This window comes from Nansenia antarctica, assembly GCF_963989245.1.
Source record: "Nansenia antarctica genome assembly, chromosome: 8".
Lineage (NCBI taxonomy): Eukaryota > Metazoa > Chordata > Actinopteri > Argentiniformes > Microstomatidae > Nansenia > Nansenia antarctica.
In genome coordinates, this window is record NC_137678.1 from 5,816,089 (window position 1) to 5,841,566 (window position 25,478).

The following is a 25,478-nucleotide window of genomic DNA, read 5'->3' on the forward strand; positions in this document are numbered from 1 at the left end:
GCGCTCTACACTCAGAAAAGGCCACGGGCCATGACAATATTCCAGCCAGATTTCTAAAAGACTCAGCTGCCTCCATTACCCCAATCATCACCCACATAATAAACCTCTCCATCAAACAGGGACACGTCCCCCTTGACTTTAAAATAGCAAGGGTAACCCCACTGTATAAAAAAGGAAGCAAATTAGACCCAGGCAACTACCGACCTGTTTCTATTCTTAATTCCATCTCGAAACTTATGGAAAAAATAGTTTATGAACAGGTTGATAGGTACCTTACCGAAAACAATCTGATGTATGAATTTCAATCAGGATTCAGAACATCCCATTCCACTGACACATGCCTTCTCTATTTGAACGACCACATCTACCATGAGGTGGACTCGGGCAAGTACTGCGGCATGGTCATGCTGGACCTCCAGAAGGCCTTCGACACAGTAGATCACCACATATTGTTAGATAAACTGAAAGCAATTGGGTTCGATAGAACATCGGTGAGCTGGATGCAATCCTACTTAGAGGGGAGGGAACAGGTGGTTAGTGTGAACGGAACACTGTCCCCCCCCCTCCCAGTGACCTGCGGCGTTCCACAAGGAAGCATATTGGGACCTTTACTGTTCCTAATATATGTGAATGACATGTCATCAGCATGTGATTGCAATTTGTTCCTGTTCGCGGATGACTCGGCTCTGCTGGTCTCTGACAGGGACATATTGCAGGTGGAAAAAGCGCTAAGCACTGAACTGAGTAGAATCTGCATCTGGCTAGCTGACAATAAACTATCAATACACCTAGGTAAAACTGAAACCATCCTATACGGATCCCCATCTAAACTCAGAAAGGCTGTAAATTACAAAATAAAAGTGGGTAACATTACTATCACAAGAAAAGAGGATATTACATACCTGGGCTCCATCTTAGAGGCAAATCTTTCCGGAGATAAAATGGCAGCAAAAGTAATCAAAAAAGTTAACCATAGAACTAGATTCTTGTACAGGATATCCTCACTTGTCAGTAAAAACACACTGAGGACCCTATCAGGAGCTCTCATTCAATGTCACTTCAACTATGCCGTAACATCATGGTACTATAGAACCACAAAGGCCCAAAAAACAAGACTCCAGACAGCCCAAAATAAACTGGTTAGGCTTCTGCTAGGCCTCAACCCTAGGACACATCTAACCGCTGCTCATTTTTTGAGCCTTGATTGGCTACGAGTAGTTGACAGAGTGCAGCAGCTTGCACTGGGCCTGGTCTTCAAGATACGCTACACCACAAAGACACCCAAGTACCTGTCAACATACTTCCAAAAAGTGAACAACGTCCACACATACAATACCAGAGGAAGCTCCACGAACCACGTTCAACCGCGTTGCACCACAAACAAGGGGTTAAACTCGTTTGCAAACTATGCAGTAAAAATGTGGAACGCCCTTCCTATAATCTTAAAGGAGTGCAAAACACTGCCCACCTTCAAAACCACTCTCAAAAAACATTTACAGGAGGCTGCAATCCGTAACTGGACCCTCTAAATCAAAAATCTAATTAAAAGACTACACCCCCACCAGGACTACCCTCTATATATTCTTGTGGTTTTGTTGTTATGTCTCCCACCCCCCCCCCCTCTGCACATACTAGTTGTTTTGTCCCACCCCCCTACCTGGTCTACACTCTGAGCAAACGCAATGTTATTATGTCGCCCCCCCCCCCTCCCCCCCGCCTAAATCTACTGGTGTTTTTGTACCCCCCCCCCACCATGACCACACACTGTACATACTTGGTTATGAACAGGTCTGACACATCGCTCCAACAGCCCCGAGGCGCAGAGGCTAGAGAGCCTGCAAGAGGGGGACAGGATATCTAAGCCTCTCTCTCTCTCTCTCTCTCTCTCTCACCCATACAGTGGCTTTCTTGGGTTTTTATCCTGTTAGTTGACCTTGTATGTAATATGTACTTTCATGTACCTACTTCTGCAAATCTTCTAATAACGTTTTCAATCAATCAATCAATACAATGCAGGTCAGCAAGATCTTCCAACCCCTGGGTCCCCTCCCTCCTCCCTCCTACCTCCCCCCCCCCCCCTACATGTGTGTATGTGTGTGTGTGTGTGTGTGTGTGTGTGTGTATGTGTGTGTGTGTATGTGTGTATGTGTGTATGTGTGTGTGTGTGTGTGCATGTGTGTATGTGTGTGTGTGTGTGTGTGTGTGTGTGTGTGTGTATGTGTGTATGTGTGTGTGTATGTGTGTATGTGTGTGTGTGTGTATGTGTGTATGTGTGTGTATGTGTGTATGTGTGTATGTATGTGTGTGTATGTGTGTATGTGTGTGTATGTGCGTCTGTCTGTAAACGTTCAACACACATCACGCTGGGAGGTACCCCGGTGGCCTCCGTGGAGTCATGCCGCTTTCTAGGCATGACCATCTCCCGGGACCTAAAGTGGGAGCAGAACACCGAGGCCCTCACGAAGAAGGCCCAGAAGAGGATGTTCTTCCTCCGGCAGCTGAGGAAACTCAGGCTGCCGAGGTCCATGATGGTCCAGTTTTACACAGCCATCATAGAGTCCATCCTCACCCACTCCATCATCACCTGGTTCCCTGCTGCAACGACCAAGGACAAGGCCAAGTTGCAGCGGGTGCTACGTTCAGCAGAGAGGGTGATCGGCTGTCCCCTGCCCTCCCTCAACTCCCTGCATGACACCAGGGCTCTGAGGAGGGCAAGGAAGATCATGGCAGACCCCTTCCACCCCGGCCACGGCCTCCTCACCCTGCTTCCCTCTGGAAGAAGGTTGCGGCTGCCTAAGGCACTGAAGGCCCGCCACAGGCTCAGTTTCTATCCCTCAGCCGCCAGGCTGATAAATGACTCTGGCTTCCCCCTCCCCCCCGCCCCCAAGTCTGCTCAGGTCTGAATATGCACTGGACTCACTGTAAAAAAACTCTGCACTGCACTTTATACCGCACTATCCAATGCACTGTTGTCTGTCCTGTGTTGCTGTTGTTGTTTTGTTGTCCTGTTTTTGTGAAAAAAGTATAATACGCACTTACTGTAATGACGAAACAAATTCCTATATGTGTAACGCATAATGGCAATAAAAGTTATCTGAATCTGAATCTGAATCTGAACTACCAACACTCCAGCCCAAGTTTCCAGCCCCAAGTTTCTTCCGGAACTTTAACTTTTTTTAAAGATGAGAAGTTTTATACCAGATGAGAACCTCTGACATCCTGTCTGCCGTTGCCTAGCAACCCAGAGCACCAACAGATCACAGCAGAAGACAAGCCCACGAGGTGATGATTATGAGCAAAGAAAACAGTTTTATTTCATATCAACTGCAAGTTTGGTGGTGTTTCAAAAATATACCAGCGTAAACGCACACTACTGTCTGTTGATGATGATGTCACCGGTGATGTCACAGAGACCTGTCAGAGTAGTCATCGGAGAAGTCTCTCTCGTCGTAGCTGTTGTGCATGTTGGAGTAGTCATCGTAGTCATCGGAGAAGTCTCTCTCGTCGTAGCTGCTGTGCATGTCGGAGTAGTCATCGGAGGCGTCTCTCTCGTCGGAGCTGCTGTGCATGTCGGAGGGCATGGGGGAGGGGCCAGGCTGGGGGAGGGGGGGTGGGGGGGGTCAGAGGTCAATTGGACGTTCTGAATGTCGTCAGTGAATTGTTTCTGCTGGGTCTTACCCCTCTCTCTCTCTCTCTCTCTCTCTCTCTCTCTCTCTCTCTCTCTCTCTCTCTCTCTCTCTTCTCTCCCTCCCCTGTCTCTCTATCTCCCTCCTCTCACTCTCTCTCCCTCCTCTCTCTCTCTCTCCCCCTCCCTCCTCTCTCTCTCTCTCTCACCCCCTCCCTCCTCTCTCTCTCTCTCCCTCTCTCTCCCTCCTCTCTCTCTCTCCCTCCTCTCCCTCCTCTCTCTCTATCTCCCTCCTCTCTCTCTCTCTCCCTATCCCTCCTCTCTCTCTATCTCCCTCCTCTCCCTCCTCTCTCTCTAACTTTCTCCTCTCTCTCCCTCCTCCCCCTCTCTCTCTCTCCCTCCTCTCTCTCTCTCTCTACCTCCTGCTCTCCTCTCCTCCATCAGTTACCTGGTTGTGTTCATCCCCTCTACGGCTCCTGTTGGTTCTGAAGTGGACCAGGCAGAACGCGACCAGGCAGAACGCGACCAGGACCCAGAGCAGACAGGACCAGTCCTGGACCAGCCAGGAGGTGGCCTCACTCTGGACCTCCTGGGCGGGCCGCGAGTTTAGTCCTGGACGAGACAGGAAACAGGTTCAACTCTATATTCAACTGAAATCTATACAGTAGAGGCTCAATTGACATTAAAACAAAAATCTTTTGAATTCACGATTGAAGCATTTAGAACCATATCCCCCATCACCAAAAGACACACCTGTACAGTTTCAACCTGAGGAATAACCATCTGAACCTTTATATACACCTGTACAGTTTCAACCTGAGGAATAACCATCTGAACCTTTATATACACCACAAACAACTGTCTGGTTTTGTAGTTGAGTTTCATAAATACCTGCTGTATCTGAATCAGTCTGGGATTTCAGTTTCAAGAGGTATCTGTCTCCAAGTGGTTGATTTTGCGCCATTGTTTTCTAAAATAACATCCTTGTCGACTTCACCATGCAAAGTAAACATTGGAAATTATTTGGAATGTTCTACTTTTGCCAGTTGCCTTTCAAAAGATGCATTCCGTTGGAAACCATACACATTCTAATGATAGGTCAACATTCTGAATTCTGATACATCTGATACATCTGACATCACATTGTTCACCCTTGATGCCTTGCCACTAGGTGGATGTTTGACACAGATGTTGTGCATTGGCTAAATCAAGTGATGTTGTTTGAACCCTTTACACCACTACATTCACTTGTCTGCTTTATGCCTGAAGAAGGTCAATGACCGAAAGCTCGCAATAAAACAATGTTTTTGCACAGTGTTTGAGTGTGCGGATGCTGTTATTTTATAACACATTGTTTACTCAAATGCATTCTAACATGTTCACATCTTGTATTAAAAGGCTGATATACTAAATGCTCTGTTGTACAACATGGCACAGCTTCAACAGTCATGTCAATACCTTGTGAATTCAGTACATGGTACTGAACGTGTGTTCTTGATTCTGCTCATGATGTAGCAACCAAATGATTGAGTCATCAGTCATGATTGAGAATCTTTGAAAAATCTCCTTTCACCAAAATAAAGAGAGATACCTCAAATAGAGTAGGATTTCTATCTCTCTCTCTCAGTGCGTGCGTGCGTGCGTGCGTGCGTGCGTGCGTGCGTGCGTGCGTGTGTGTGTGTGTGTGTGTGATAAACAGAGATAGGTATATCTGTTGGGTGGTGGGCTGGGGTGGGGCAGGTGAGAGAGGTGTATGCTGGGATGCTGGTAATAAAACAAGGTGAGAAAGGAGAGGGGTGTGTGGAGGAGAGGTATAGTACAGTATGAAGGGGGAGGAAGGAAGGCGTCCATATGGCTGTGTAATGACACGTTTGGGCCAGAGCTTTAATTCTCTGTGTATTACCCACCAGGTGCCTGATAGGGGTATAAAAACAGGGGAGGGCCCCCGAGCCACACAGCCCTACATCTCCATAGGCCATAATAACACAGTGCACCCATCAAAACAGCAGATAAACGCAGGGTACTTATTAAAGCTGCCAGCAGTGATAAGCCTTAGTGTGGTATGCTCTGCTCTCCCCCCCCTCCTCGAGTATTCTGTGTGAGGTTACTTCGTCATTCTGGCCAGAAAGACAGTCAGCAACAATAGCATTCCACCCTGAACAGCTGATCTTACCAAGACTTACCAACCAGCCAGAAAACACTGCTCCCTTTCCTCTCTCTTTCCCACAGGTGGAGAGGACAGCTCTATCCTATCAATTGTTCGAAAAGGAGTAGGAAGAAGCCTGTCCTACCCCTGTTTATACTTAACAATTATGCTTACATTATATAATCCAATTAATTAATACATATATTTCAGTATCATCCGTTCTAATACTTTTTCATTCTTAATATTGATACAACACAAAATAAATAAATAAACATAATTTTCCATTCCTGAAACACAAAATAAATAAATAAAAACATCAGTATCCACAATGTAATACAGAAGAAAAAGACACAGAAAACCACACCTTAGTTTCCAGAAGATTAACAACCTTCCCTTTCCTAATTTTGGTATTTAACAAAAAAAAAAAATCTTTTTTCAAATAGAGCAATATTTCTGCTTTCCTTCATATTTTCCTCTAGCCCATTCCATGGTAACTCCGTAGAATGATATGCACCTGCTCCTGAGATAATAATGTGAGCATAACCCTTGTTAAAATTGTGGTTACCTCTCAAATGATATCCCTTATCCCTCTCTATAAATAATTTGTTAATGTTACCTGGGAGTTCTTGAGTCTTTGCTTTATACATTAACTGTGCCAATTTAAATTCCCCTGCAATTATATTCTTCTGTTGGTATTCACTCACATTAGCTGTGTTACTCGTTCCACGAGAATGTACCTCGTTGTAAAGGTGACTAATCAGGCTTTCCAACGATATAAAATACAATACCAATTGGTATTATTAAAGGGGAGGAATAATCGTCTGAAATAACGTTTCCAAACTTTTTAAAAGGAGTTTACTTCAGCAGCTTCATCACCGCGTGCTTCCTGCATTGCTTGTACGAGGTGGAGCTCTCATGTGATCTGCGTTCATAGACCTTCCAACGCCAGATAAGATCGTAGACCTTCCAACGCCAGATAAGATCGTAGACCTTCCAACGCCAGATAAGATCGTAGACCTTCCAACGCCAGATAAGATCATACATGGTAAAGAAAAACCCCATCACAACATCCAGCCAAGTGAAGAACAGTCTCCAGGAGGTAGGCATATCATTATCCATGTGTACCATAAAAGAAAGACTTCACACAAGCAAATACAGAGGGTTCACCACAAGGTGCAAGCCATTCATAAGCCTCAAGAATAGAAAGGCCAGATTAGACTTTGACAAAAAACATCTAAAAAAGCCAGCCCTGTTCTGGAACAGCATTCTTTGGACCGATGGAACTAAGATCAACCTGTACCACAATGATGGGAAGAAAAAAGTATGGAGAAGGCTTGGAACGGCTCATGATCCGACACATACCACATCATCTGTGAAAAAACGTGGAGGCAGTGTGATGACATGGACATGCATGGCTTCCAATGGCACTGGGTCACTAGTGTTTATTGATGATGTGACAGAAGACAGAAGCAGACAGATGAATTCTGAAGTGTTTAGGGATATTCTGTCTGCTCAGATTCAGACAAATTCAGCAAAGTTGATTGGATGGTGCTTCACAATACAGATGGACAATGACCCAAAACATAGTGTGTAAGCAACCCAGGACCTTTTTAAGGCAAAGAAGTGGAATATTGGCCAGAGCAATGGCCAGTCAATCACCTGATCTCAACCCAATCAAGCATGCATTTCACTTGCTGAAGACAAAACTAAAGGCAGAAAGACCCACGAACAAACAACAACTGAAGACTGCTGCAGTAAAGGCCTGACAAAGCATCACAAAGGAGGAAACCCAGCATTTGGTGATGTCCATGTGTTCCAGACTTCAGGCAGTCATTGCCTGCAAAGGATTCTCGACAAAGTATTAAAAATGAACATTTTATTTATGATTATGTTAATTTGTCCAATTACTTTTGAGCTCCTGAAAATAGGGGACTGTGTATAAAAATGGTTGCAATTCCTAAACGTTTCATACAATATTTTTGTTCAACCCCTTGAATTAAAGCTGAAAGTATGCACTTCAATTACATCTTGATTGTTTCATTTCAAATCCTTTGTGGTGGCATACAGAGCCAACATTATGGAAATTGTGTCACTGTCCAAATACTCCCAGACCTAACTGTATATAAATAAATGAATGTCAATGACCCCAGGTGTGGGACTTTATTAGGTCAAACAGGTTTGAGGGGTCAGGCAAAGGACTTGGTGGAGTCAGGCAAGGGTCAGGCGATCATCGTTGTAATCCATGGAGCAGGGCAGGAACCGTGGTGCAAGGTGCTGGGCTGGAGGTGTCCATGGTGCTGAGCGCCCACTGATGAGCTAAATAAAACATTCTATTTCTGATGAGTCAACAGCACTAGGGCTCCTTCACAAAACCCTTACTGGAATCTTCATACACTCTGTGAATTAGTCTTTACTTTCTGATGAGTCAACAGCACTAACCCCATCCAGTGCGACATGTAGATAGCATATATTTAGAATATGTAAAATGCAAACACCAGAAATGCAAGAAAGTTTATGAGGTATACCAAATGGAATTAATAACAAGTGTTACAACCCTTCTGTCAAGAGTAAAATAAGGGCCTAACAGGGTAGAGTGCAGAATGTACAGGTGTGTTGCAACACAAATGCCCGAAAACACTGTACAAGGGATCAAATCAATTCAAGTTGTATTTGTTTGTTTATTCATAATGAATGAATGAATGAATGAATGGTCTTTATTGTCATTGCTACAGTACAGGTACCAAACAACGAAATTTAGGAGGGGTGGCTCCCCTGGTGTTAGGAAAGGGAAAAAAATGTAAAAAATTAAAAAAAATAAAATAATAAATCACAAGAAGGGAAGGAGCTGGTTTACATAAATAAAGGCTATGTACACTATCCACTGTACTATACTGTACAGATAGACGACTAGGGTTGTCATATTGCACAATAGTGTTATTTCACATTTATTTAAAGTGTCGCAGTTTGCAGGCTTGAAATGTACATGTTTGTGCCTCAGCACTACACCTGCTTTTTTCAGTCCAGCAGCTGCCATCAATCCGTCCAGACTGTCCAGGGCCCAGAACCTAGGTCTTTGCTGTGTTCAGGGCCTGGACGGCCCTGTGGTAGAAGCTGTTCTTCAGTCTGTTTGTCCTTGCGGCCAAGGTCCTGAACCGCCTTTTCGAGGGCAGCCTGGTAAAGTGTTCGTACCCAGGGTGGGTCGGGTCCCTGGAGATCTTGATACATATAATAATATGTACAGATAATATGTACAGATAATGACAGATGTTCAGTGTCCAGTGTAGTGTAGTGTTCAGTGTTGTGTCCAGTGTCCAGGTTCCAGGTTCCAAAAGCTTGGTCAAAAGGACGCAAGGGTAAAAAACCTGTGCACTGTGCATCCAGGAAAATTCCCCTGCAGCCCTCTAGTCGTAGAGCGACTACTTACCAGTTTGCCCACCAGTGCAAAGCTGCGGCCCCCACAACCCCCCCGAGGGACCCCACACGCCCGACCCGCCCCACCACCGGCACACCCGGCCCAGCCCACCAGGCTCAGACTATCATAGCCCTGCACGAGGCTAGCCGGGTCAGGTGCCCCAGCGGCAGAACAGACCAAGCACGCAGGCCGGCCCAGGGAGCCCAGCGCACGGCAGGGGCGAAAAACCTGTACACAGCGCCTCCAGGAAAAGTGCCACTAGACCTTAGGGGTCTAGCCGGTGTGTATCTTATGAGTGATAAATCATTGCTGTTTGCACTTTATCGCCAATGCTCTTTTAACATTGTCTCTATGGTCTTTCAGCTTCCTTTTTTCTTCTTTGCTCAAATTTTCGACCATGTAATGGTCAAACAGCTGCTTCTCACTGTTGAGATAAAATGTTATAAAGTGATTAATAAATAATTTAAGAAACTCACATGCATCAGTGGTTGCAAACTGTCATGGAAATTGTATTAGCACTCTCCAGCTTACCTCAAGTCATACTGTGGTCCACATTTATACATTTCCATGGCTTTCTTATTGGAAACACAGTCCACAGATAATTAAAAAAACAAGAATTAGACAAATAGACATAAATAGGGGGGGATATAAATAAAAATAGAATAGAAATACATTAACTGTACATAGCTCATAACTGTATATAATTATCTTTGTTTTGTCACTATTTGCACTTCTGGTTATATGCCAAACTGCATTTTGTTGTTGGTACTTGTACTCAGCAATGACAATAAAGTTGAATTATCACCTTCAATAACACATCCTGGTACAACTCCCTCACTGTCAAATACAAAACCAAACTCTCCCGTATAGTCAATCAGGCAAGTAAAATCATCGGCTCACCTCAAACTCCCCTGTCTGAAATCTACAACCGGTCACTAATCAGGAAAGCCACACAAATCACACAGGACCCCTCTCACCCCCTCCACCAATCATTTCAGCCACTTCCATCAGGCCGCCGTTATAGAACTCCACTGGCCCGGAAAAACACAGATAAAAAATCATTCATTCCCACTGCAACCACCGCCCTGAACATTTTAAAATAGGAAGCACACTGTTTTTCTTTTAAACCACAACATTTTAGCTTTTAAATCATAATACCGTTTTTCTTACTATTATTTTTAAATGACTAGACTTTTTAAATAGGCACTACATTTTATAAACACTGCTATATCTGTCTGTTTTTATTTTAAGTATGTGACCTATGTGTGTTTTTAATGTGGATACCGTATTCATGAACTGCACAAAGCCTGTCAAAGGAGAATTTCTGTCACTCTGTGACATACAATAAAGCAATCTTGAATCTTGAATCTAATCTCATATCTGATAACGCTAAACCACATAGGATTACCCAGTTAGCCAAGCCTGATTTATGAACAAAACTACGTGCGAAACAGCCAAATGCGTAACACATTCAACAACCTAAATAATAAATACATATATGAAAACTATAACGTTCATTAATCATATACATATATGTATAACTATATGTTAATTAATCATATTTCGAAATTCTCACCTGAGCTGTATTTGCAATTGTCCTTTAAAATCTCGTGGTACTCTAAAGTCCTTTAAAATCTCGAGGTTTCTCGCGGTTACTTATATGATGACGCGCTCGAACCAAATATGGTCTTCATGCGTCCGGGTGTCGACACCCTGCGGATGCAGCTGGACCCTTCTCTCTTAAGGCCCAGACCAAAGTGATTTACTCGTTAGGGCTTCAATGAGTCAGGTGAATATAATTCCAGGGTTGAACTATATATTCTGAAGTTACTCCAAGTCTTCTAAAGTATCCAACAGCAGTGGCTGTTGTGTCTGGTGTTAAAAACCATGGGTTCCTCTAAACAGATGTCCAATGATGTCAGAATCAAGATAGTTCACTTTTAGGTAGGCTCCATAGGTATTGAAAAGGTCTCCCTCCCCTGACGTGGTGGAGGCCTTAACAACCTTCTATCAAGGTGCTATCTATTCAATTAGCCTACCTGACTATATAATGGCTCTCTTGCACTGTTTGTATGTATTTACTACGGCCGAAACCGTTGTCCTATTAAACATTTTCTTTTGCATCTGGAACCTGAGTGTGCGGCTTCTATTTCTTTCAAAAGGCTAATCCTAAAGCCTATAGGCGATCACTTTGCATACTGGTGCACGTTAGCATAGGCTCCTGCTAGATTGTAGTGCAGGTTTGGATGAATTGGGATTGACATACCAACAAATATATGAAACACTCCTGATCAGAGCTGTTTATCGGGTCCGGACAGGTGGATCAGCTGTAGGCCTTGGGTCATTTACAACATTCACAATGTTTTTTTTCCTAGCTCAAAGCTAACTAGATATCAGGCAAAGACAGCAACACACGGTTTAACTAATCACCATGCCTTACTAGCCTAAAGTAGTTACCTTCATTTAGACACTGACATTCTAGTGCCGTTGCAAGTGGCCCCACAAGTTTACAAACTCACTCATGTAAAAAGACACCACACAATGATCCAAACACCTTTTCAATGTTTAATGGGTTATCACTGAGCTCTATTGTAGCAATATCAAACATGCGGTCTGGATGTAAGCGCCTTTAGATACAAAGTGGACAAGGCAGTATAAATAATGCAATGTGCACTGTATGTCATCATGGAAAATATATACTGTGTATATTTATTTATATATGTATAAAACGTGCTTTTCAGAAACTTCTTGGATAAAGGAGGGCACTACAAAGCACACCACTACTCTCCACCTGTAACATATGAGCTAGATACACACCACATGCCCAAGAGGAATTCTTTACAAAAATATCAGAGCATGACATTCAAAAAGCATTACATGTTACCGTTCACTGCTTCAGCTTGTGGGAGATATTTGCAGATTTTTAAAACGTTCTTTTTAACAAAAACATTTGTAAACTTTACCCTCTTGTTACCAGGAATAATATTTAAAAATACACATTCTTACTACAGGTGGATTTACCAAAGGCATGAAGGCAACAGCACTTACATAGTTACCTTAAAGGGATGGTTCAGCCTATTTTCATGTTTGGGTGAATATCCTCACAGACCAGTAGTGAAATAATCTCTGGTATTGCGTTCTCTGCTGTGCTACTCCCAGCAAAAGCTAATAGTCAACAGCGGTTTCTCAGATAGACAGGATTCCAAGGTACCGAACATTAGCATGGTCTGATTTGAGCCAAAATGCTGTCAGAGAAACTAAACTATGTTTAGTAGCATGTTATGCTTAAAAATTATTTATTGAAGTAACTATTTTATTGTCAATAGTATGCACAGTCTCTATAATCTATTTGCTGAGAACTGGAACAAATGTCAAAAAGCATGTGCAGGGTTGTCTAGTATATAGTGGCTACTAAACATTGTTTGAATATCACATTTCTGATGAGATTTATAGCAGGTAATTCAGACAAAGCTAAATTCCTTGGAATCCCATCTATTGGAGAGGCCACTGCTTTCCTGTTAGCTTTTGCTGGGGTTAGGGTTAGGCTAGCTACCAACGGAACAGTGGAGAAGACTGGCCTATGAGGATAATTCAGGGTAAGATGATATTTCACCTCAACATGAAGGCTACGCCATACGTTTAAGGGCAAAACGAAACGCATGAAAGGTCCAAATGTACTTCAACATGTTTTAAGTCATTCAATGCTTGTGTTCTATCATTGGTTTGCCCAGACGTAAATTCATACCATAAAGGAGTCAAGCTGTTCTATTGGTTCCCCCTCTTGCATTCAAGCTGGCTGTAGTAAACATACTTCCCTCTAATAACCATCATGCTGTGTGGTAAGTAAATACAAGTTATTGCCAGAGTGAAGAGCTATCAGACCTATATGAGCAAATTCCCCTGGTGACACATACCAGTGTACAGTACTATTCTTCTCTTGTGGGTGTAGTGTTCTGTACTAGATACTTCAGATGCATTGTAATCATTCACTGTATAATACCAAAAATAAAACTATTCACCTTGGCCACAAGCATTCAGGATGGCAGAGGAGCTCAATCCTCTCCACTTTTGCCAGTCCGGTTCTTCTGGTAAGTGTAAAAGGTAAGTGCTTCAGTCCTCCTCGCCCCCCTGCCATTATGAGAGCTCTGTGTTCTGTGGCGAGGGAACTTCAGGAGCCTCCAGGCCCAATATCAAACCCTAGACACCCTCCTTCACCTTAAGGAGTCTGGGGAGAGGGTGCATCACATAAGCACAGACTACAGGTACATGAGCTGGTTGGCACGTCATCTGTCGATGGACTAGCAGTGTTGAATGACTGGCATAACTCACATTTCGACACAGGACAAAAAGACTACGACTCTAAAAAGGCAGAAGCGGGATAGAGAGAGAAGTCCTCTGGGAGAAGCGTGAAGGAGGATCCTATGTGTGCATTCGTTTTTTGGGATATGCTGAGTGGAACATTGTTTATCATCAGTCCTTTTTGATTGCGTGACAGGAGGAAGCACCCACCACCTTGAAGCTGCACCACACCTCCCCAGTAAGGTTAACTGGAAAAAACAGACAGAGATGAGGGAAGAGTTAGTTTCTCCATAGTGTCAAATAAGTGTCCCAAAGTGCATAACACAGTCCTACATGTCAGAATACCAGTCATAAGGCAGGGCTTGACATTAAGCTTTTTCAGGTACTTGACCTTCGGACAAGTGAACTTATCTTTTACTTGTCCGAAAGCTCAAGTTACATGTCCAAATATGACGATGCGCGTGTGTGTGTCTGTCTACTAACACATTACAACCCAGTAATACCTTACATTACAATTCCAACAATTACGGTGGATCTACGTGCACGCCAGAGAACGTGATCCTGCCAGCATTAATGTTTTGATTCAAAGGCATGATGCCAGATTCTCTAGGCATGACAACATGTCCGCACTCCCCTACTCAGTGGACATAGATTGTTTGACAAGGCAGCTACATTGACAAGGCAGCTACATTGACAAGGCAGCATACATTGACAAGGCAGCTACATTGACAAGGCAGCAGACATTGACAAGGCAGCATACATTGACAAGGCAGCATACATTGACAAGGCAGCAGACATTGACAAGGCAGCTACATTGACAAGGCAGCTACATTGACAAGGCAGCAGACATTGACAAGGCAGCATACATTGACAAGGCAGCTACATTGACATGGCAGCTACATTGACAAGGCAGCATACATTGACAAGGCAGCATACATTGACAAGGCAGCTACATTGACAAGGCAGCTGACATTGACATGGCAGCAGACATTGACAAGGCAGCATACATTGACAAGGCAGCTACATTGACAAGGCAGCTACATTGACAAGGCAGCTACATTGACATGGCAGCTACATTGACAAGGCAGCTACAATGACAAGGCAGCACACATTGACAAGGCAGCAGATATTGACAAGGCAGCAGATATTGACAAGGCAGCAGATATTGACAAGGCAGCTACATTGACAAGGCAGCTACATTGACAAGGCAGCATACATTGACATGGCAGCTACATTGACAAGGCAGCTACATAGGTCATTAATACATTTATTACTTTTTCGATCAGACATTATTTTTTTGCGGATATTATTAATACATTGATTTATTTATTTTTCTCTTTGTTTTGACTTGTCTGTCGGACAACTACAGGAGGAAGTCCACTTGTCCGAACATAAAATATACTTGTCCCGGACAAGTGGACAAGTCTTAATGTCAAGCCCTGCATAAGGGTAATAAAAGTGTATGACAACTAAACGCATTACCTCTTAGAGTTACACCAAGACAAGACGGTACATATTTGAAGGCTAATTCAGCATTTAGATGGGGTTCAGAATGAAATGGAGGATTAACAATTCGGTTGTTAAGTCTGACGTCAAACGTGACGTTTTGCAATTTCCGGGTCCAAACCAGAAATTCCCTGCACCAGAGTACCAGTGTACTACAGCGGTAGAATGACAGTTCAATCGTTTTTTAGACTGGGATCTATTAATAAAACAAGGGACACAGCAGCACTTTCCCGTTTTCCCCCATATTTGTCAGCGTCTTTGAGCCTCGGAAAAGCGCTATATAAATATAATGAATTATTATTATTACTGGCATTTCGAAGAGAGCGTCTCAGCCAACTTTGGACGTCACGACTTAACCGAATAACACATTTCCTGCATGTTAAGCAGAAGGTTAGCCAGGAGTCATTGGTGGGAGGCACACATCTGACTTGGGAGACGAGTCAGAGAACATGATCACTGAGCTACAAATCACCTTTCATTATCGACAACTAGCCATTAAGTCATACCGACTGAAGCAGAATAGGCTAGGTGCACGATCTCCACTACTTCCTGAAAGGCACCTTGCATGAACATACCCTTTTTCACTCTATTGGTTTAATTGATTAATCAGCTGTGCACTGTGTGTTCCAAATGTTTACCGCACAGCTGATTAATCAATTAACCAATAGAGTGAGACAGGATATGTTCATGCAAGGTGCCTTTCAGGAAGTAGTGGAGATCGTGCACCTAGCCTATAGCAGATGTGCTCAGGTCGATCTTCTCGAACACCAAAATTGCCTGTTCCGCCTCATGCGACTGCCTCTCCACAGACAACCAAGAAACAGACTACTTCCACAAATCCGTACAAACACAGGCGCACTCACAGCCATCCAGAACCACGCCTCACAACCAGCCCTGGGTGTTGAATGTTTTATTGCAAAACGTCACAGTAAATACAAACCATATTATGAACATTCTCTTTTACATAAAAAAATGACTAGTCAAAGTGAAACACACGCGCACATGCACACACACATACACATGCACAGTAGACACTCACACACGGACAGAGTAGGGTCATGAAAGTCGTGATTTGTGTCCACTGTTGGGAGTCCTATGTCATGGTGGGGGGCTGAGGTCAGAGGGACAGAGGTCCCAGGGGGGTCAGGAGGAGGCTGATATGAAAGACGTATAGCATTATTATTATTATTATTATTATTATTATTATTTTCAGTACAGACATTGACCTTGTGACGCACACGCACGTGTGCGCAATAGCTGCGCTACTTCTAACTCGCGCCGTCTTTCACACTTTTTATGTATCTCCAGTGAGGAATGCAGCACACTCTTAAAGGAGAGGTTTCTCAGGGTTGCAAATAGACGGTGAGGGAATGAGAAATCAGCCAGTTAAATCCAAGTTAAATCCAAGTAGACAATCATTTCTCGGGTCCCTAATCATGTGACGCCCGACACGTTCAACATTAACGGGAACAGGACATAGTTTATCTTTAATGAACACATTTGGAATTAAATGTGAAAAAGGAGGAGCGTGTGTCATGGAGGAAGTGAGAGTCTCTGATGTTGACCGTAGCATGGAGCAGGTTAGACACATGGAAGAATAGGCTCCATGCTGTCTCTATTATCCGATGTGGGACATACCATTGAGCATGTTCTCCATGCTATGGACAATAACCTGAGAAAAAAAGGAGCTTGTCATGTAGCATGGGGATATTGTTCAAATATCTAATTTGGAATGGAGCGTGGAGGAATAAAGACCATGATATGCTATATCCATCCACAGAATACTGAATAACCAAATACTACATTGAATTTAGATTACACCTTTTTTCACCAGTCCCAAGAGGTCTGACTTTCAGAGTTGAGGTCAATTCAAATTCAATTCATGTGAAGTGAAGCATTTCTCTCGAAATGAATTCAAATGTTAAGTAGATGTGGTTCCAGTCCTACCTTTCCTACAGGAAACAGTTTGTCACCATCAACGGCTCCAGTTCCTCCCCAGCCCCAGTCAACCAAGGCATGCCTCAAGCCTCTGTGCTTGGACCCCTCCTCTTCACTATCTACATGCTTCCCCTCGGCCAGATCATCCGCCACCAGGGCCTAAACTTCCACTGCAATGCCGATGACACGCAAATGTATCTCAGCACAACACCATCCTCTCAGCTCCCCCCTCAATCTTGTCAACTGCCTGCTTGAAATAAAAACATGGATGTCATCTAACCTACTCAAACTCAACAGTAAGAAAACAGAGCTCATGGTTGTGGCACCCAAGGCGCTGCTCCGGAAGGTTGGTGACTTTCTCCTCCAGGTCGACGGCTGCTCCATCTCCCCATCCCCCAAAGTCCGCAACCTAGGTGTCATCCTTGACTGCACCTTCTCCTTCCAGTCACACATCAGATCCATCACCAAATCTGCCTTCTTCCACCTCAAAAACATTGCTAGACTCCGATCGTCCAACTCTGTGGCCGAAACCCTCGTCCACGCCTTCGTCACCTCCCGCCTGGACTATTGCAACAGAGTCCTGTTTGGGGTACCCAGCAAAGCCCTGGACAGGCTCCAGTTTGTGCAGAACTCAGCTGCCAGGGTAGAGCAGTACATTACCCCACCCTCATCCACCTCCACTGGTCCCGGTCAAGTCACGCATCCTTTACAAAATCCTCCTCCTCACCTACAAATCCCTCCATGCTCACGCCACCTAGTATCTGTCTGACCTTCTCCGCCAATATACCCCATCCTGGTACCTGCAGTCCTCAGACATGGGTCTGCTCTCCACCCCCCCGCACCAACCTACGAACCTTTGGGGACAGACCCTTCTGGCAGCACCCACCCTTTGGAACTCTCTCCCCACAGTGATCCGCAACGCCCCCCCCCCCGCCCCCCCCCCACCACCCTGGACACCTTCAAATCTGCCCTCAAAACCCATCTGTTCACCTTTGGCCCCTAGTTTAGTTTTTGGCATTGTGTTCTGTTTTTGACTGTCTTTCTGTAAATGTGTTCCTTGAAAGGTGCTATATAAATCCAAGATATTATTATTATTATTATTATTATTATTATTATTATTATTATGAAATGCATTGTGGGTAAAGTGTTATTTGGAGTACCTCAGCCCCGGCCCTTGTCCTCCACGTGTCTCTGTAACTGACCTGGTCTTGTTGGGAGGCAGCAGCTGTCTGCTGGGCCGTCTCTGGGACTGGCTGGGCTGGAGCTTCATGGAGGCACGGGGTGAGGAGCGCTGTGAGAAGTGCTCAGGGGCTGGCGGCTTCTTGGGGATCTTCTTGACCAGCCGGCTGACCCACTTCTGCTGCACTTCTTGTGTCAGGGCCAGCAGGAGCAGGTTCTTGGCAGTAGACACGTCATAGTTCACTGCAGGGAGAGAGAAGGACCAAAGGGACAATCTGTAAGATTTCAAGTGGTTGGAATGGTGAATTTTAAAGGAATGCATGTCGTTTTTTGCATGTCGCTGTCCTCTTTGGCCACACTGAAAATGTTAAAATATACATATGCTGCGTTTGCTAATAGCAGCCAACGTGTAGATCTTTCTAAACAAACAAAACGTTCAATGGCTAACAGTAGCTAAAAGCTGTTGTTCCTAATTATGTGGACATCTGTGGGCATTAAAACGTAGCAAGCCCTGAGTGTGTCTGATCACCTCCAGGTCGCCATGACAGGAATGATGTGAGGGGAAATGGGATGAGGTGAAACTCCAAGGTTAGCTTAACACTCGAACAGCCGTGCCGATTTTACCTACTATTAGAGCCGCCTCCCTCTTTAGAATGGTAATCTGCTACTTACACACAAAGACCACTAGAGGGCACTTCTTGTAAATTAGCCTGCCTTCTACACAAAAAAACTGGAAAATAGCTTTATACTAAGCTTATCCTGATGTGATTTCGAAAATGTAAGCACACATATCTAGGAAATGAAAGGACGGTCCTGAAATGTGATCGAGTGCAAAGGTATAAAAAATGTTTTACTCACAGGGTCACCATGACCCCACCGTGGCTGCTCTAGTGTTAATAGAACTGAAGCAGTGTGACCAGAGATGTTGTCACTAATACAAGTCTTGTGTGAGAACAAGGCATACTTGAATAATTTATTTTATCTGATTACAATGTGGGTAAAGGAGGCGGGTAGGGAACGCATCAAATGGCAGGTGTAGACATTCAACAGGGGTGCAAACTGGTGATGGCCCAAAAAGGTGACACATTTTCTTTTTGCGGCTAACCTTAGGGGGGGAATAGCGCTAGCACTAATGGTGTTAAATAGATATCGCGAGCACTAACAGTGGTCTAACAATGATGCATGTGTAAGTAGCGGCAGCCCTGACCGAATTACTTCGAAAACAGTTTACCGTGACTGTGTTCTCTATGCTGTCTGGAATTGTACCTAGCTCCCTGAAACTAAAAGTTATTTCAACAGCAGCAGAGTTTAGCAGACAGGGAGATTAGTTAGCTCGCGCATCATGTGACTTGGATGACACTTAGGGCCAATCCCAATTCACCCCTACCCCTTCGTTTTCACCCCTATGGCTTGATTTGCGCGTTCACGTTTAGGGGTAGGGCTATCCCAATTCATATTTCATCGAGCCATGGCTTCATTTCGAGGGCTAACTATGACTTCGTTTCGAGCGATTCCAGGACCAGACTAGCTTTGAAGCCATAGGGGTACGCTACCCCTTGATTCCAGGATGCATTGCGAATCATCTACAGAAATGTTATGTCGCTCTATTCAATGCGGAAATGTCATTTTACTTTCTCTGTAATTACTTATTAATAAAGATTTGAAAAAGTATGATAACCATGTTATTATGTTAGTTTAATGTCATTACAATGCATTATAGACCTTTTATTTATAACAAGCATAACCAAAAAAAAATCACTTTTATGTCGGTGCTGTGTCTAACGTTACAGTAACGCAACGCTGCATGACAGTCGAGCATTTCAGAGATGTACAATCATAAATCAATTATTACCTGTGGCGTTTGACAGCGGATGATGGTACACATATGTAAAGTTATCTGTCAAACGTTCGGCTGACTTGTACATGATGCGCATTTTTACCTATTTCCATGTAGCACCCGCAATCTAATCCGAGCAGTTGTTATTATGTAATATTATTAATGGGTTGTATCATTCATTTAAATGCATTATAGACCTTTTCTTTATAACAAGCACAACAACAACAAAACGTTATTATGCCGATGTGCTGTGTGTCTAACGTTACAAGCTGATTTGTGCATGACAGCCGCGCATTGACATATTTCCATGTCTGATGTACTAATGTCATTTCAATGCATTATAGACCTTTTCTTTACAACAAGCATAACAAAAAAAATTGCTGTTATGCCGAGGTGCCTATGCTTAACATAGAAAGTTCCACAGTCCAGCGCGCTCGGGTTTAGCAGTAGAGGACTGGTAGCCTACCTGATCACTTCCATTAGACTATCAAAGCAGTACACCGGAGCACTCATATCTGCGCGTTTGTCACAGGGTGACAGTCACCCTGTTCCTCTGCCCGGCGTCAGTCCAATGGAATCGTCAAGCACAGCCTTCCCCATATAAATACATCGGTGCGCGATTACAGAGATGTACAATCATGTTTATTTAAAAATAAATTGTGGTGTTTGACAGCGGATGATGGTAGACATATTTAATGTAAAGTTATCTATCTAAAGTTATCTATCCACAGGCTGATATGTGCATGATAGGCGCAAATCCCCCCCCCCCCCCCACCCCTTTGGTGGTATATGACGCTATCTGTATTGCGGCACTTATTATACCAAAACAACTCGCAATCTAATCCGAGCAGTTGTTATTAGGTAATATTATTAATGGGTTGTATCATTCATTTAAATGCATTATAGACCTTTTCTTTATAACAAGCACAACAACAACAAAACGTTATTATGCCGATGTGCTGTGTGTCTAACGTTACAAGCTGATTTGTGCATGACAGCCGCGCATTGACATATTTCCATGTCTAATGGCATATGACACGCGAAATGTAACTACAGTTAAGGATACGCGTAAAGGATGATGATCGATCACCGTTCGACTCTACTGAGAAATGTTTCCGCCTATTTGTCATCTCTCCTTCACGGGCAAATGTGGCCGCGTCCCCAAGAGATTCTCTTTCTAAGTTTTTGACCACGACTATGATGGATTGATTTTTGGATTCTTGACGACGAATTGTTCTGAGAAAGACGCTTGGAAACGTGATTTTTGGACAACGCTTTATGACTACTGATGGACTCGTGTGTATGTGGTGGCTGAGGATTGAGTCACGGGTATCTTTGGAGGAACATCGTGCGCTGACAGATCTGGTTAATACTCTGTGTTTTGGTTGGAGTCATTCATTGTCATTATTGCGATGTCCACAAAAAAGACATCGTTGACGAAAGAGACTAAAAAAGGAACGTCTAAACACTACAGTGTGTTGATAACAAACGAAAAAGATGCTTATAGCACACGCAACAGAAATAAACACAGCTGAAGAAGGCATTGCTAGATGTGAGAATTCGCTGGCAACATAACGCGTCACCCGTACCGCGTCTATTTAAACCACTGCTGATGACGTAGCCGCCGTGAAGGGCCGTCCCAATTTATAGGGGTAGATTTCAAGGGGTATGGCTTGTGGCTCTGTTCGAAGGCCTTGGCTTCGAATCGAGTCACACTCGAAAACGAGCCATAGGGGTAGAAAAGGGAATCGGGATTGGCCCTTAGACACCCCCCCCCCCCCCCTCAATTTCTTTTTTTGCAGATCTACACAATTAACATGGATTACATATTTTGAAATAAAAACAGCTAATTTAGCAGAAAGGTGACAAGTTTGCACCCCTGTTCAAGTTTATGAATGGAATGTATTCTGATCATTATGATCAGATGACAGAAGAGCGACGTGCAAAAGGAGCCAGACAGAGTCAAACTTAAACATTGCCTGGACCTGTTCTCAGTCATATTTACTTTCTCTTGTCAAAGATGCAAGAAATACAAATTGGCCCCCAACAGTGAGGTATACAGCCTTGCATTCAGTCCAATGGCTTTTGATCACTGTAAGGGTTGTTAAGTATAACCGCATTCACTATAACCAAAGGAGACGAACTGCTACAGTCGACTAACGTTTATACTCCTTCATCCTTGAGGAGTGGCGCAGGTTAGTCATTTCTACCGACAGAAGGATCTCTCTTTCCAAACTTCCTTCACTGCTCTTGACTTCGCCTAGTGGCGGCCTGCGGTATCTGCCAGCAACATTCAGGCTACAAGTCTTCTTTGGTCAGCAGAAACTATTCCCCAGAACATAATCATTTGGAGACTGGGTAGGTCCCATCAATCTCTCGATTGAGATTCTGGGGTATTAATAAGTAAACGCTGAGGACGGGAAGTTGTCAGCAAGTTTCCACGCCCCCCAAATGTTTATCTGAGCTGCTCGTGATGCCCCTCCCTCCCCCCCCCCCCCCCCCCCCCCCTGCCCTGCTCTCTGTTTAAAAGTGCAGCTCAGGTAATTGACATTGGCCTAACCAAAGTTCTGCCCACCAACTAACCCCACCACCCCCCACTTACCTCTGCAGGGCGCGATGATCTCCTCCTTCTTGTCCATGTGGTCTTTATGACACTTGATATGGCAGCGCCGGCACTCCAGGGCAGGCGGGGGCTTGAACATGTTCCAGAGGGGCTTGGTGCAGGCCTCGCAGTTGGTGGGGAAGTGGTAGAGCGTGGGAATGAACTCGTGACCCTTGTGGCAGATGTAGCCCGACTTCTCGCCGATGGTCAGCGGCTCCACTGGGAACTCGGGCTCTTTTTTGCTCTCGCCTTCGTTGGCGTAGAGGATCTGGAGAGGGAGAGGGTTAGGGTTAGAGGATCTGGAGAGGGAGAGGGTTAGGGTTAGAGGGTTAAGGTTAGAGGGTTAGGGTTAGAGGGTTAGGGTTAGAGGATCTGCAGAGGGAGAGGGTCACCATCACTGTTCTGTGGCTGTGTGGGCTGAGATGTAGCATGTAGCACCAACCATAGACGGGCTACAATAACTGATGCTTGCCTGGTTCATGTGAACAGTAATACTACTGGGGCGACTAGGTAAACGCGCTGCTCTCATGCAACATGTGGTTCTTCACAGGTCTGCTGGCCTGATGAACGTGAGCAGTTACTGTGTTGCTCCCCTGACACAGAGCAGTGGACGGGTACATATGGGCAATGTATTTATTATGACACATAACCGAGACCCCTGACTGTTGTTCCAGACATGAACTGGATCCTAAGTATACATTTTGGACCTGGGACCAGTTGTTCAAAACTTTTAATCTGCTATCCAGGACCAGATCGATTATCGGCTGATTTCCCCTATAAAACTAAAAATCAGCCATCTGATCACACAAATCCTCCCACACAGATCACGTTGTGGTGAAAGTAAATAGAACTGGGTGTAAAACAGAGTCTGTAAACAGCAGAGTTTGTTTTGCAGTTATTCTCCTAGGAGCAAAACCAAATCTATACGTTATATATATATAGGCTATTGTCATTCTAGCACTAATCAAATGAGCTATAATGCATTATCAATGAAAAATAACAAATAAGATGCAGAGAGACAGACTGAGGGTGAGGGTGACAGGAATGACCTGGAATATCCTGGGGATCTCTTTGGCGTCAGCGCGGTACACGTCTGTCTGGGTGACAGGCCGCACATGGAACAGTTTGCTGCAAGAAGATAAAAACGTTTAAATAAAATGTGTTTAAAAATGTGGGTTAGGGTTGAACATAGCTTTTTTTATGGATTGGAATGTAGCAATTTCTTAAGCCGAGTTAATAACCAATGACTGGTCTAAATTACAAACATTCTAATGAATAACTTGATTCTAATGAATTGTTGATGTGTTGAATACTTATTTCCCGCACTGTACACCAGCCATTTGCTTAAGTTAAAAAAGTTAAACTGTACACACAATTGGTTCTTCTTCTTTCAATTGGTTCTCCTTTATGTAAATGCTTCAGTTAAGTCCCCAAACAAATCTGTCGCTTCTTATGCTACATCATGCAAACCACATTCCAAACAAATATTATGCACAAAAGTGTTCAACATGGATGTAAATCAGAACGAGTTTGTCCCAGCTGTGTGTGTGTGTGTGTGAGTGTGAGTGTGAGTGTGAGTGTGAGTGTGAGTGTGAGTGTGAGTGTGAGTGTGTGTGTGTGTGTGTGTGTGTGTGTGTGTGTGTGTGTGTGTGTGTGTGTGCTTGTGAACTAGAGAATTAGCGAATTGGCCGAATCTCCATTCAGATAAACAAAACTGAAATTGAGTGGCTGTTTCTCTACTTTGCAGGTTGTTGCTGTAATGCTCTTCAAGTTAACTTATCAAAATACATCTTTACAAGGTCCTTTGAAGACCCTTTTAATGGGCTTCCACACAGAACACGTTACTCACTCGATATCCAGCACCATGTAGGGGTTGGACAGCTCTTTGTCTTGCTCACTGTTATAAAAAAGAATCTTCTTGCTGCTCACTACCACATACTGTAAAAAGACAAGAAAATACAATTCACTCAGAAATATGTTTCTCAGACATTTTCAGATCTCAAGTTACGCATCAACAGAAGCCATTTACACTGTCAAGTAGCGATGTAACGATACACTCAACTCACGATTCGATACAATTCCCGCTACGATTTCTTTTACAAAATTAGATTGCAGACAAATGATGACTGAAAAAGATTTTAATAAATGTATTTCTCAGACAAAAACTACAAAATACTGTATTTTCTTAAAGAATCCCTTTTTATTCCTGAGGTAGGGTATAACCAGTGGCGGGCGGTGCATTTCACACCTAGGCCTTCAGTGATGTCCGACACATTCCTACCTGAATTATTCTACCTCTTAATACCATCGTTATGACGCCATGGCTCTAGAAACTAGACAGAAACACAGTATAACCGGGCGTTGCATCACCTTAACATAGTCAGACAAGTACAACAGAGTTATATTAATATTTCCGAAGCATTTTTAATCAATAAATCCGCATTTACAATGAAGAGTGTTAAACTAACATCTTTAAGATCGCTACATTACCCACGTCTGTCGTCTCGTCCACCATAATAGCGACAAAGGGTGCCTTTTTAATCTCCATTTTGATCTCTTCTTCCATCACTTCAGCAATAGCAAAAATCAGGTCGTTTTGTATTTTGCCTGACGTCCCAGTAAACACTTTGTTTGTGGACAGGTGGTAATGTAAATCTGGGTTGTTTTCAGCCAGAAAAGAAAGAAGCTCAACGTAGTTTCCTCTGTTTGTGGACTTGGCGCTTTCATTGTGTCCCCTAAATGAAAGTTATTGTTTACCCAAAAACAGGACACAATCGATCAGTATTATCGATCAGTCAACGAAAGCTTTCGTTGTAAGGCTCCGTTTCCCTGCGCACTTTCAAAAGTTTCACATCTACCGGCATAGTTCCGCATCTCAATAGTGAATATCAATAGTGCGTATCAATAGTGCGTAGCAATAGTGCGTATCCAATC

At 43.7% G+C, this 25,478-nt stretch overlaps 1 protein-coding gene across 1 annotated transcript in view; it reads right to left on the reverse strand.

The window, feature by feature from the left end:
- Window positions 1-3,404: 3,404 nt before the first annotated feature.
- The window catches only part of LOC308163776 (rho-associated protein kinase 2-like), a gene marked incomplete at both ends in the record, with an annotated part of 124,949 nt that continues 102,875 nt past the window's right edge, over window positions 3,405-25,478 (reverse strand). Inside the window, 5 exons of the mRNA XM_080537964.1 lie at window positions 3,405-3,596; window positions 4,074-4,237; window positions 5,529-5,539; window positions 18,129-18,348; window positions 22,545-22,763. Coding sequence (XP_080394090.1) covers window positions 3,405-3,596; window positions 4,074-4,237; window positions 5,529-5,539; window positions 18,129-18,348; window positions 22,545-22,763 — 806 coding nt within the window. The remainder of the gene's footprint in view (window positions 3,597-4,073; window positions 4,238-5,528; window positions 5,540-18,128; window positions 18,349-22,544; window positions 22,764-25,478) is intronic.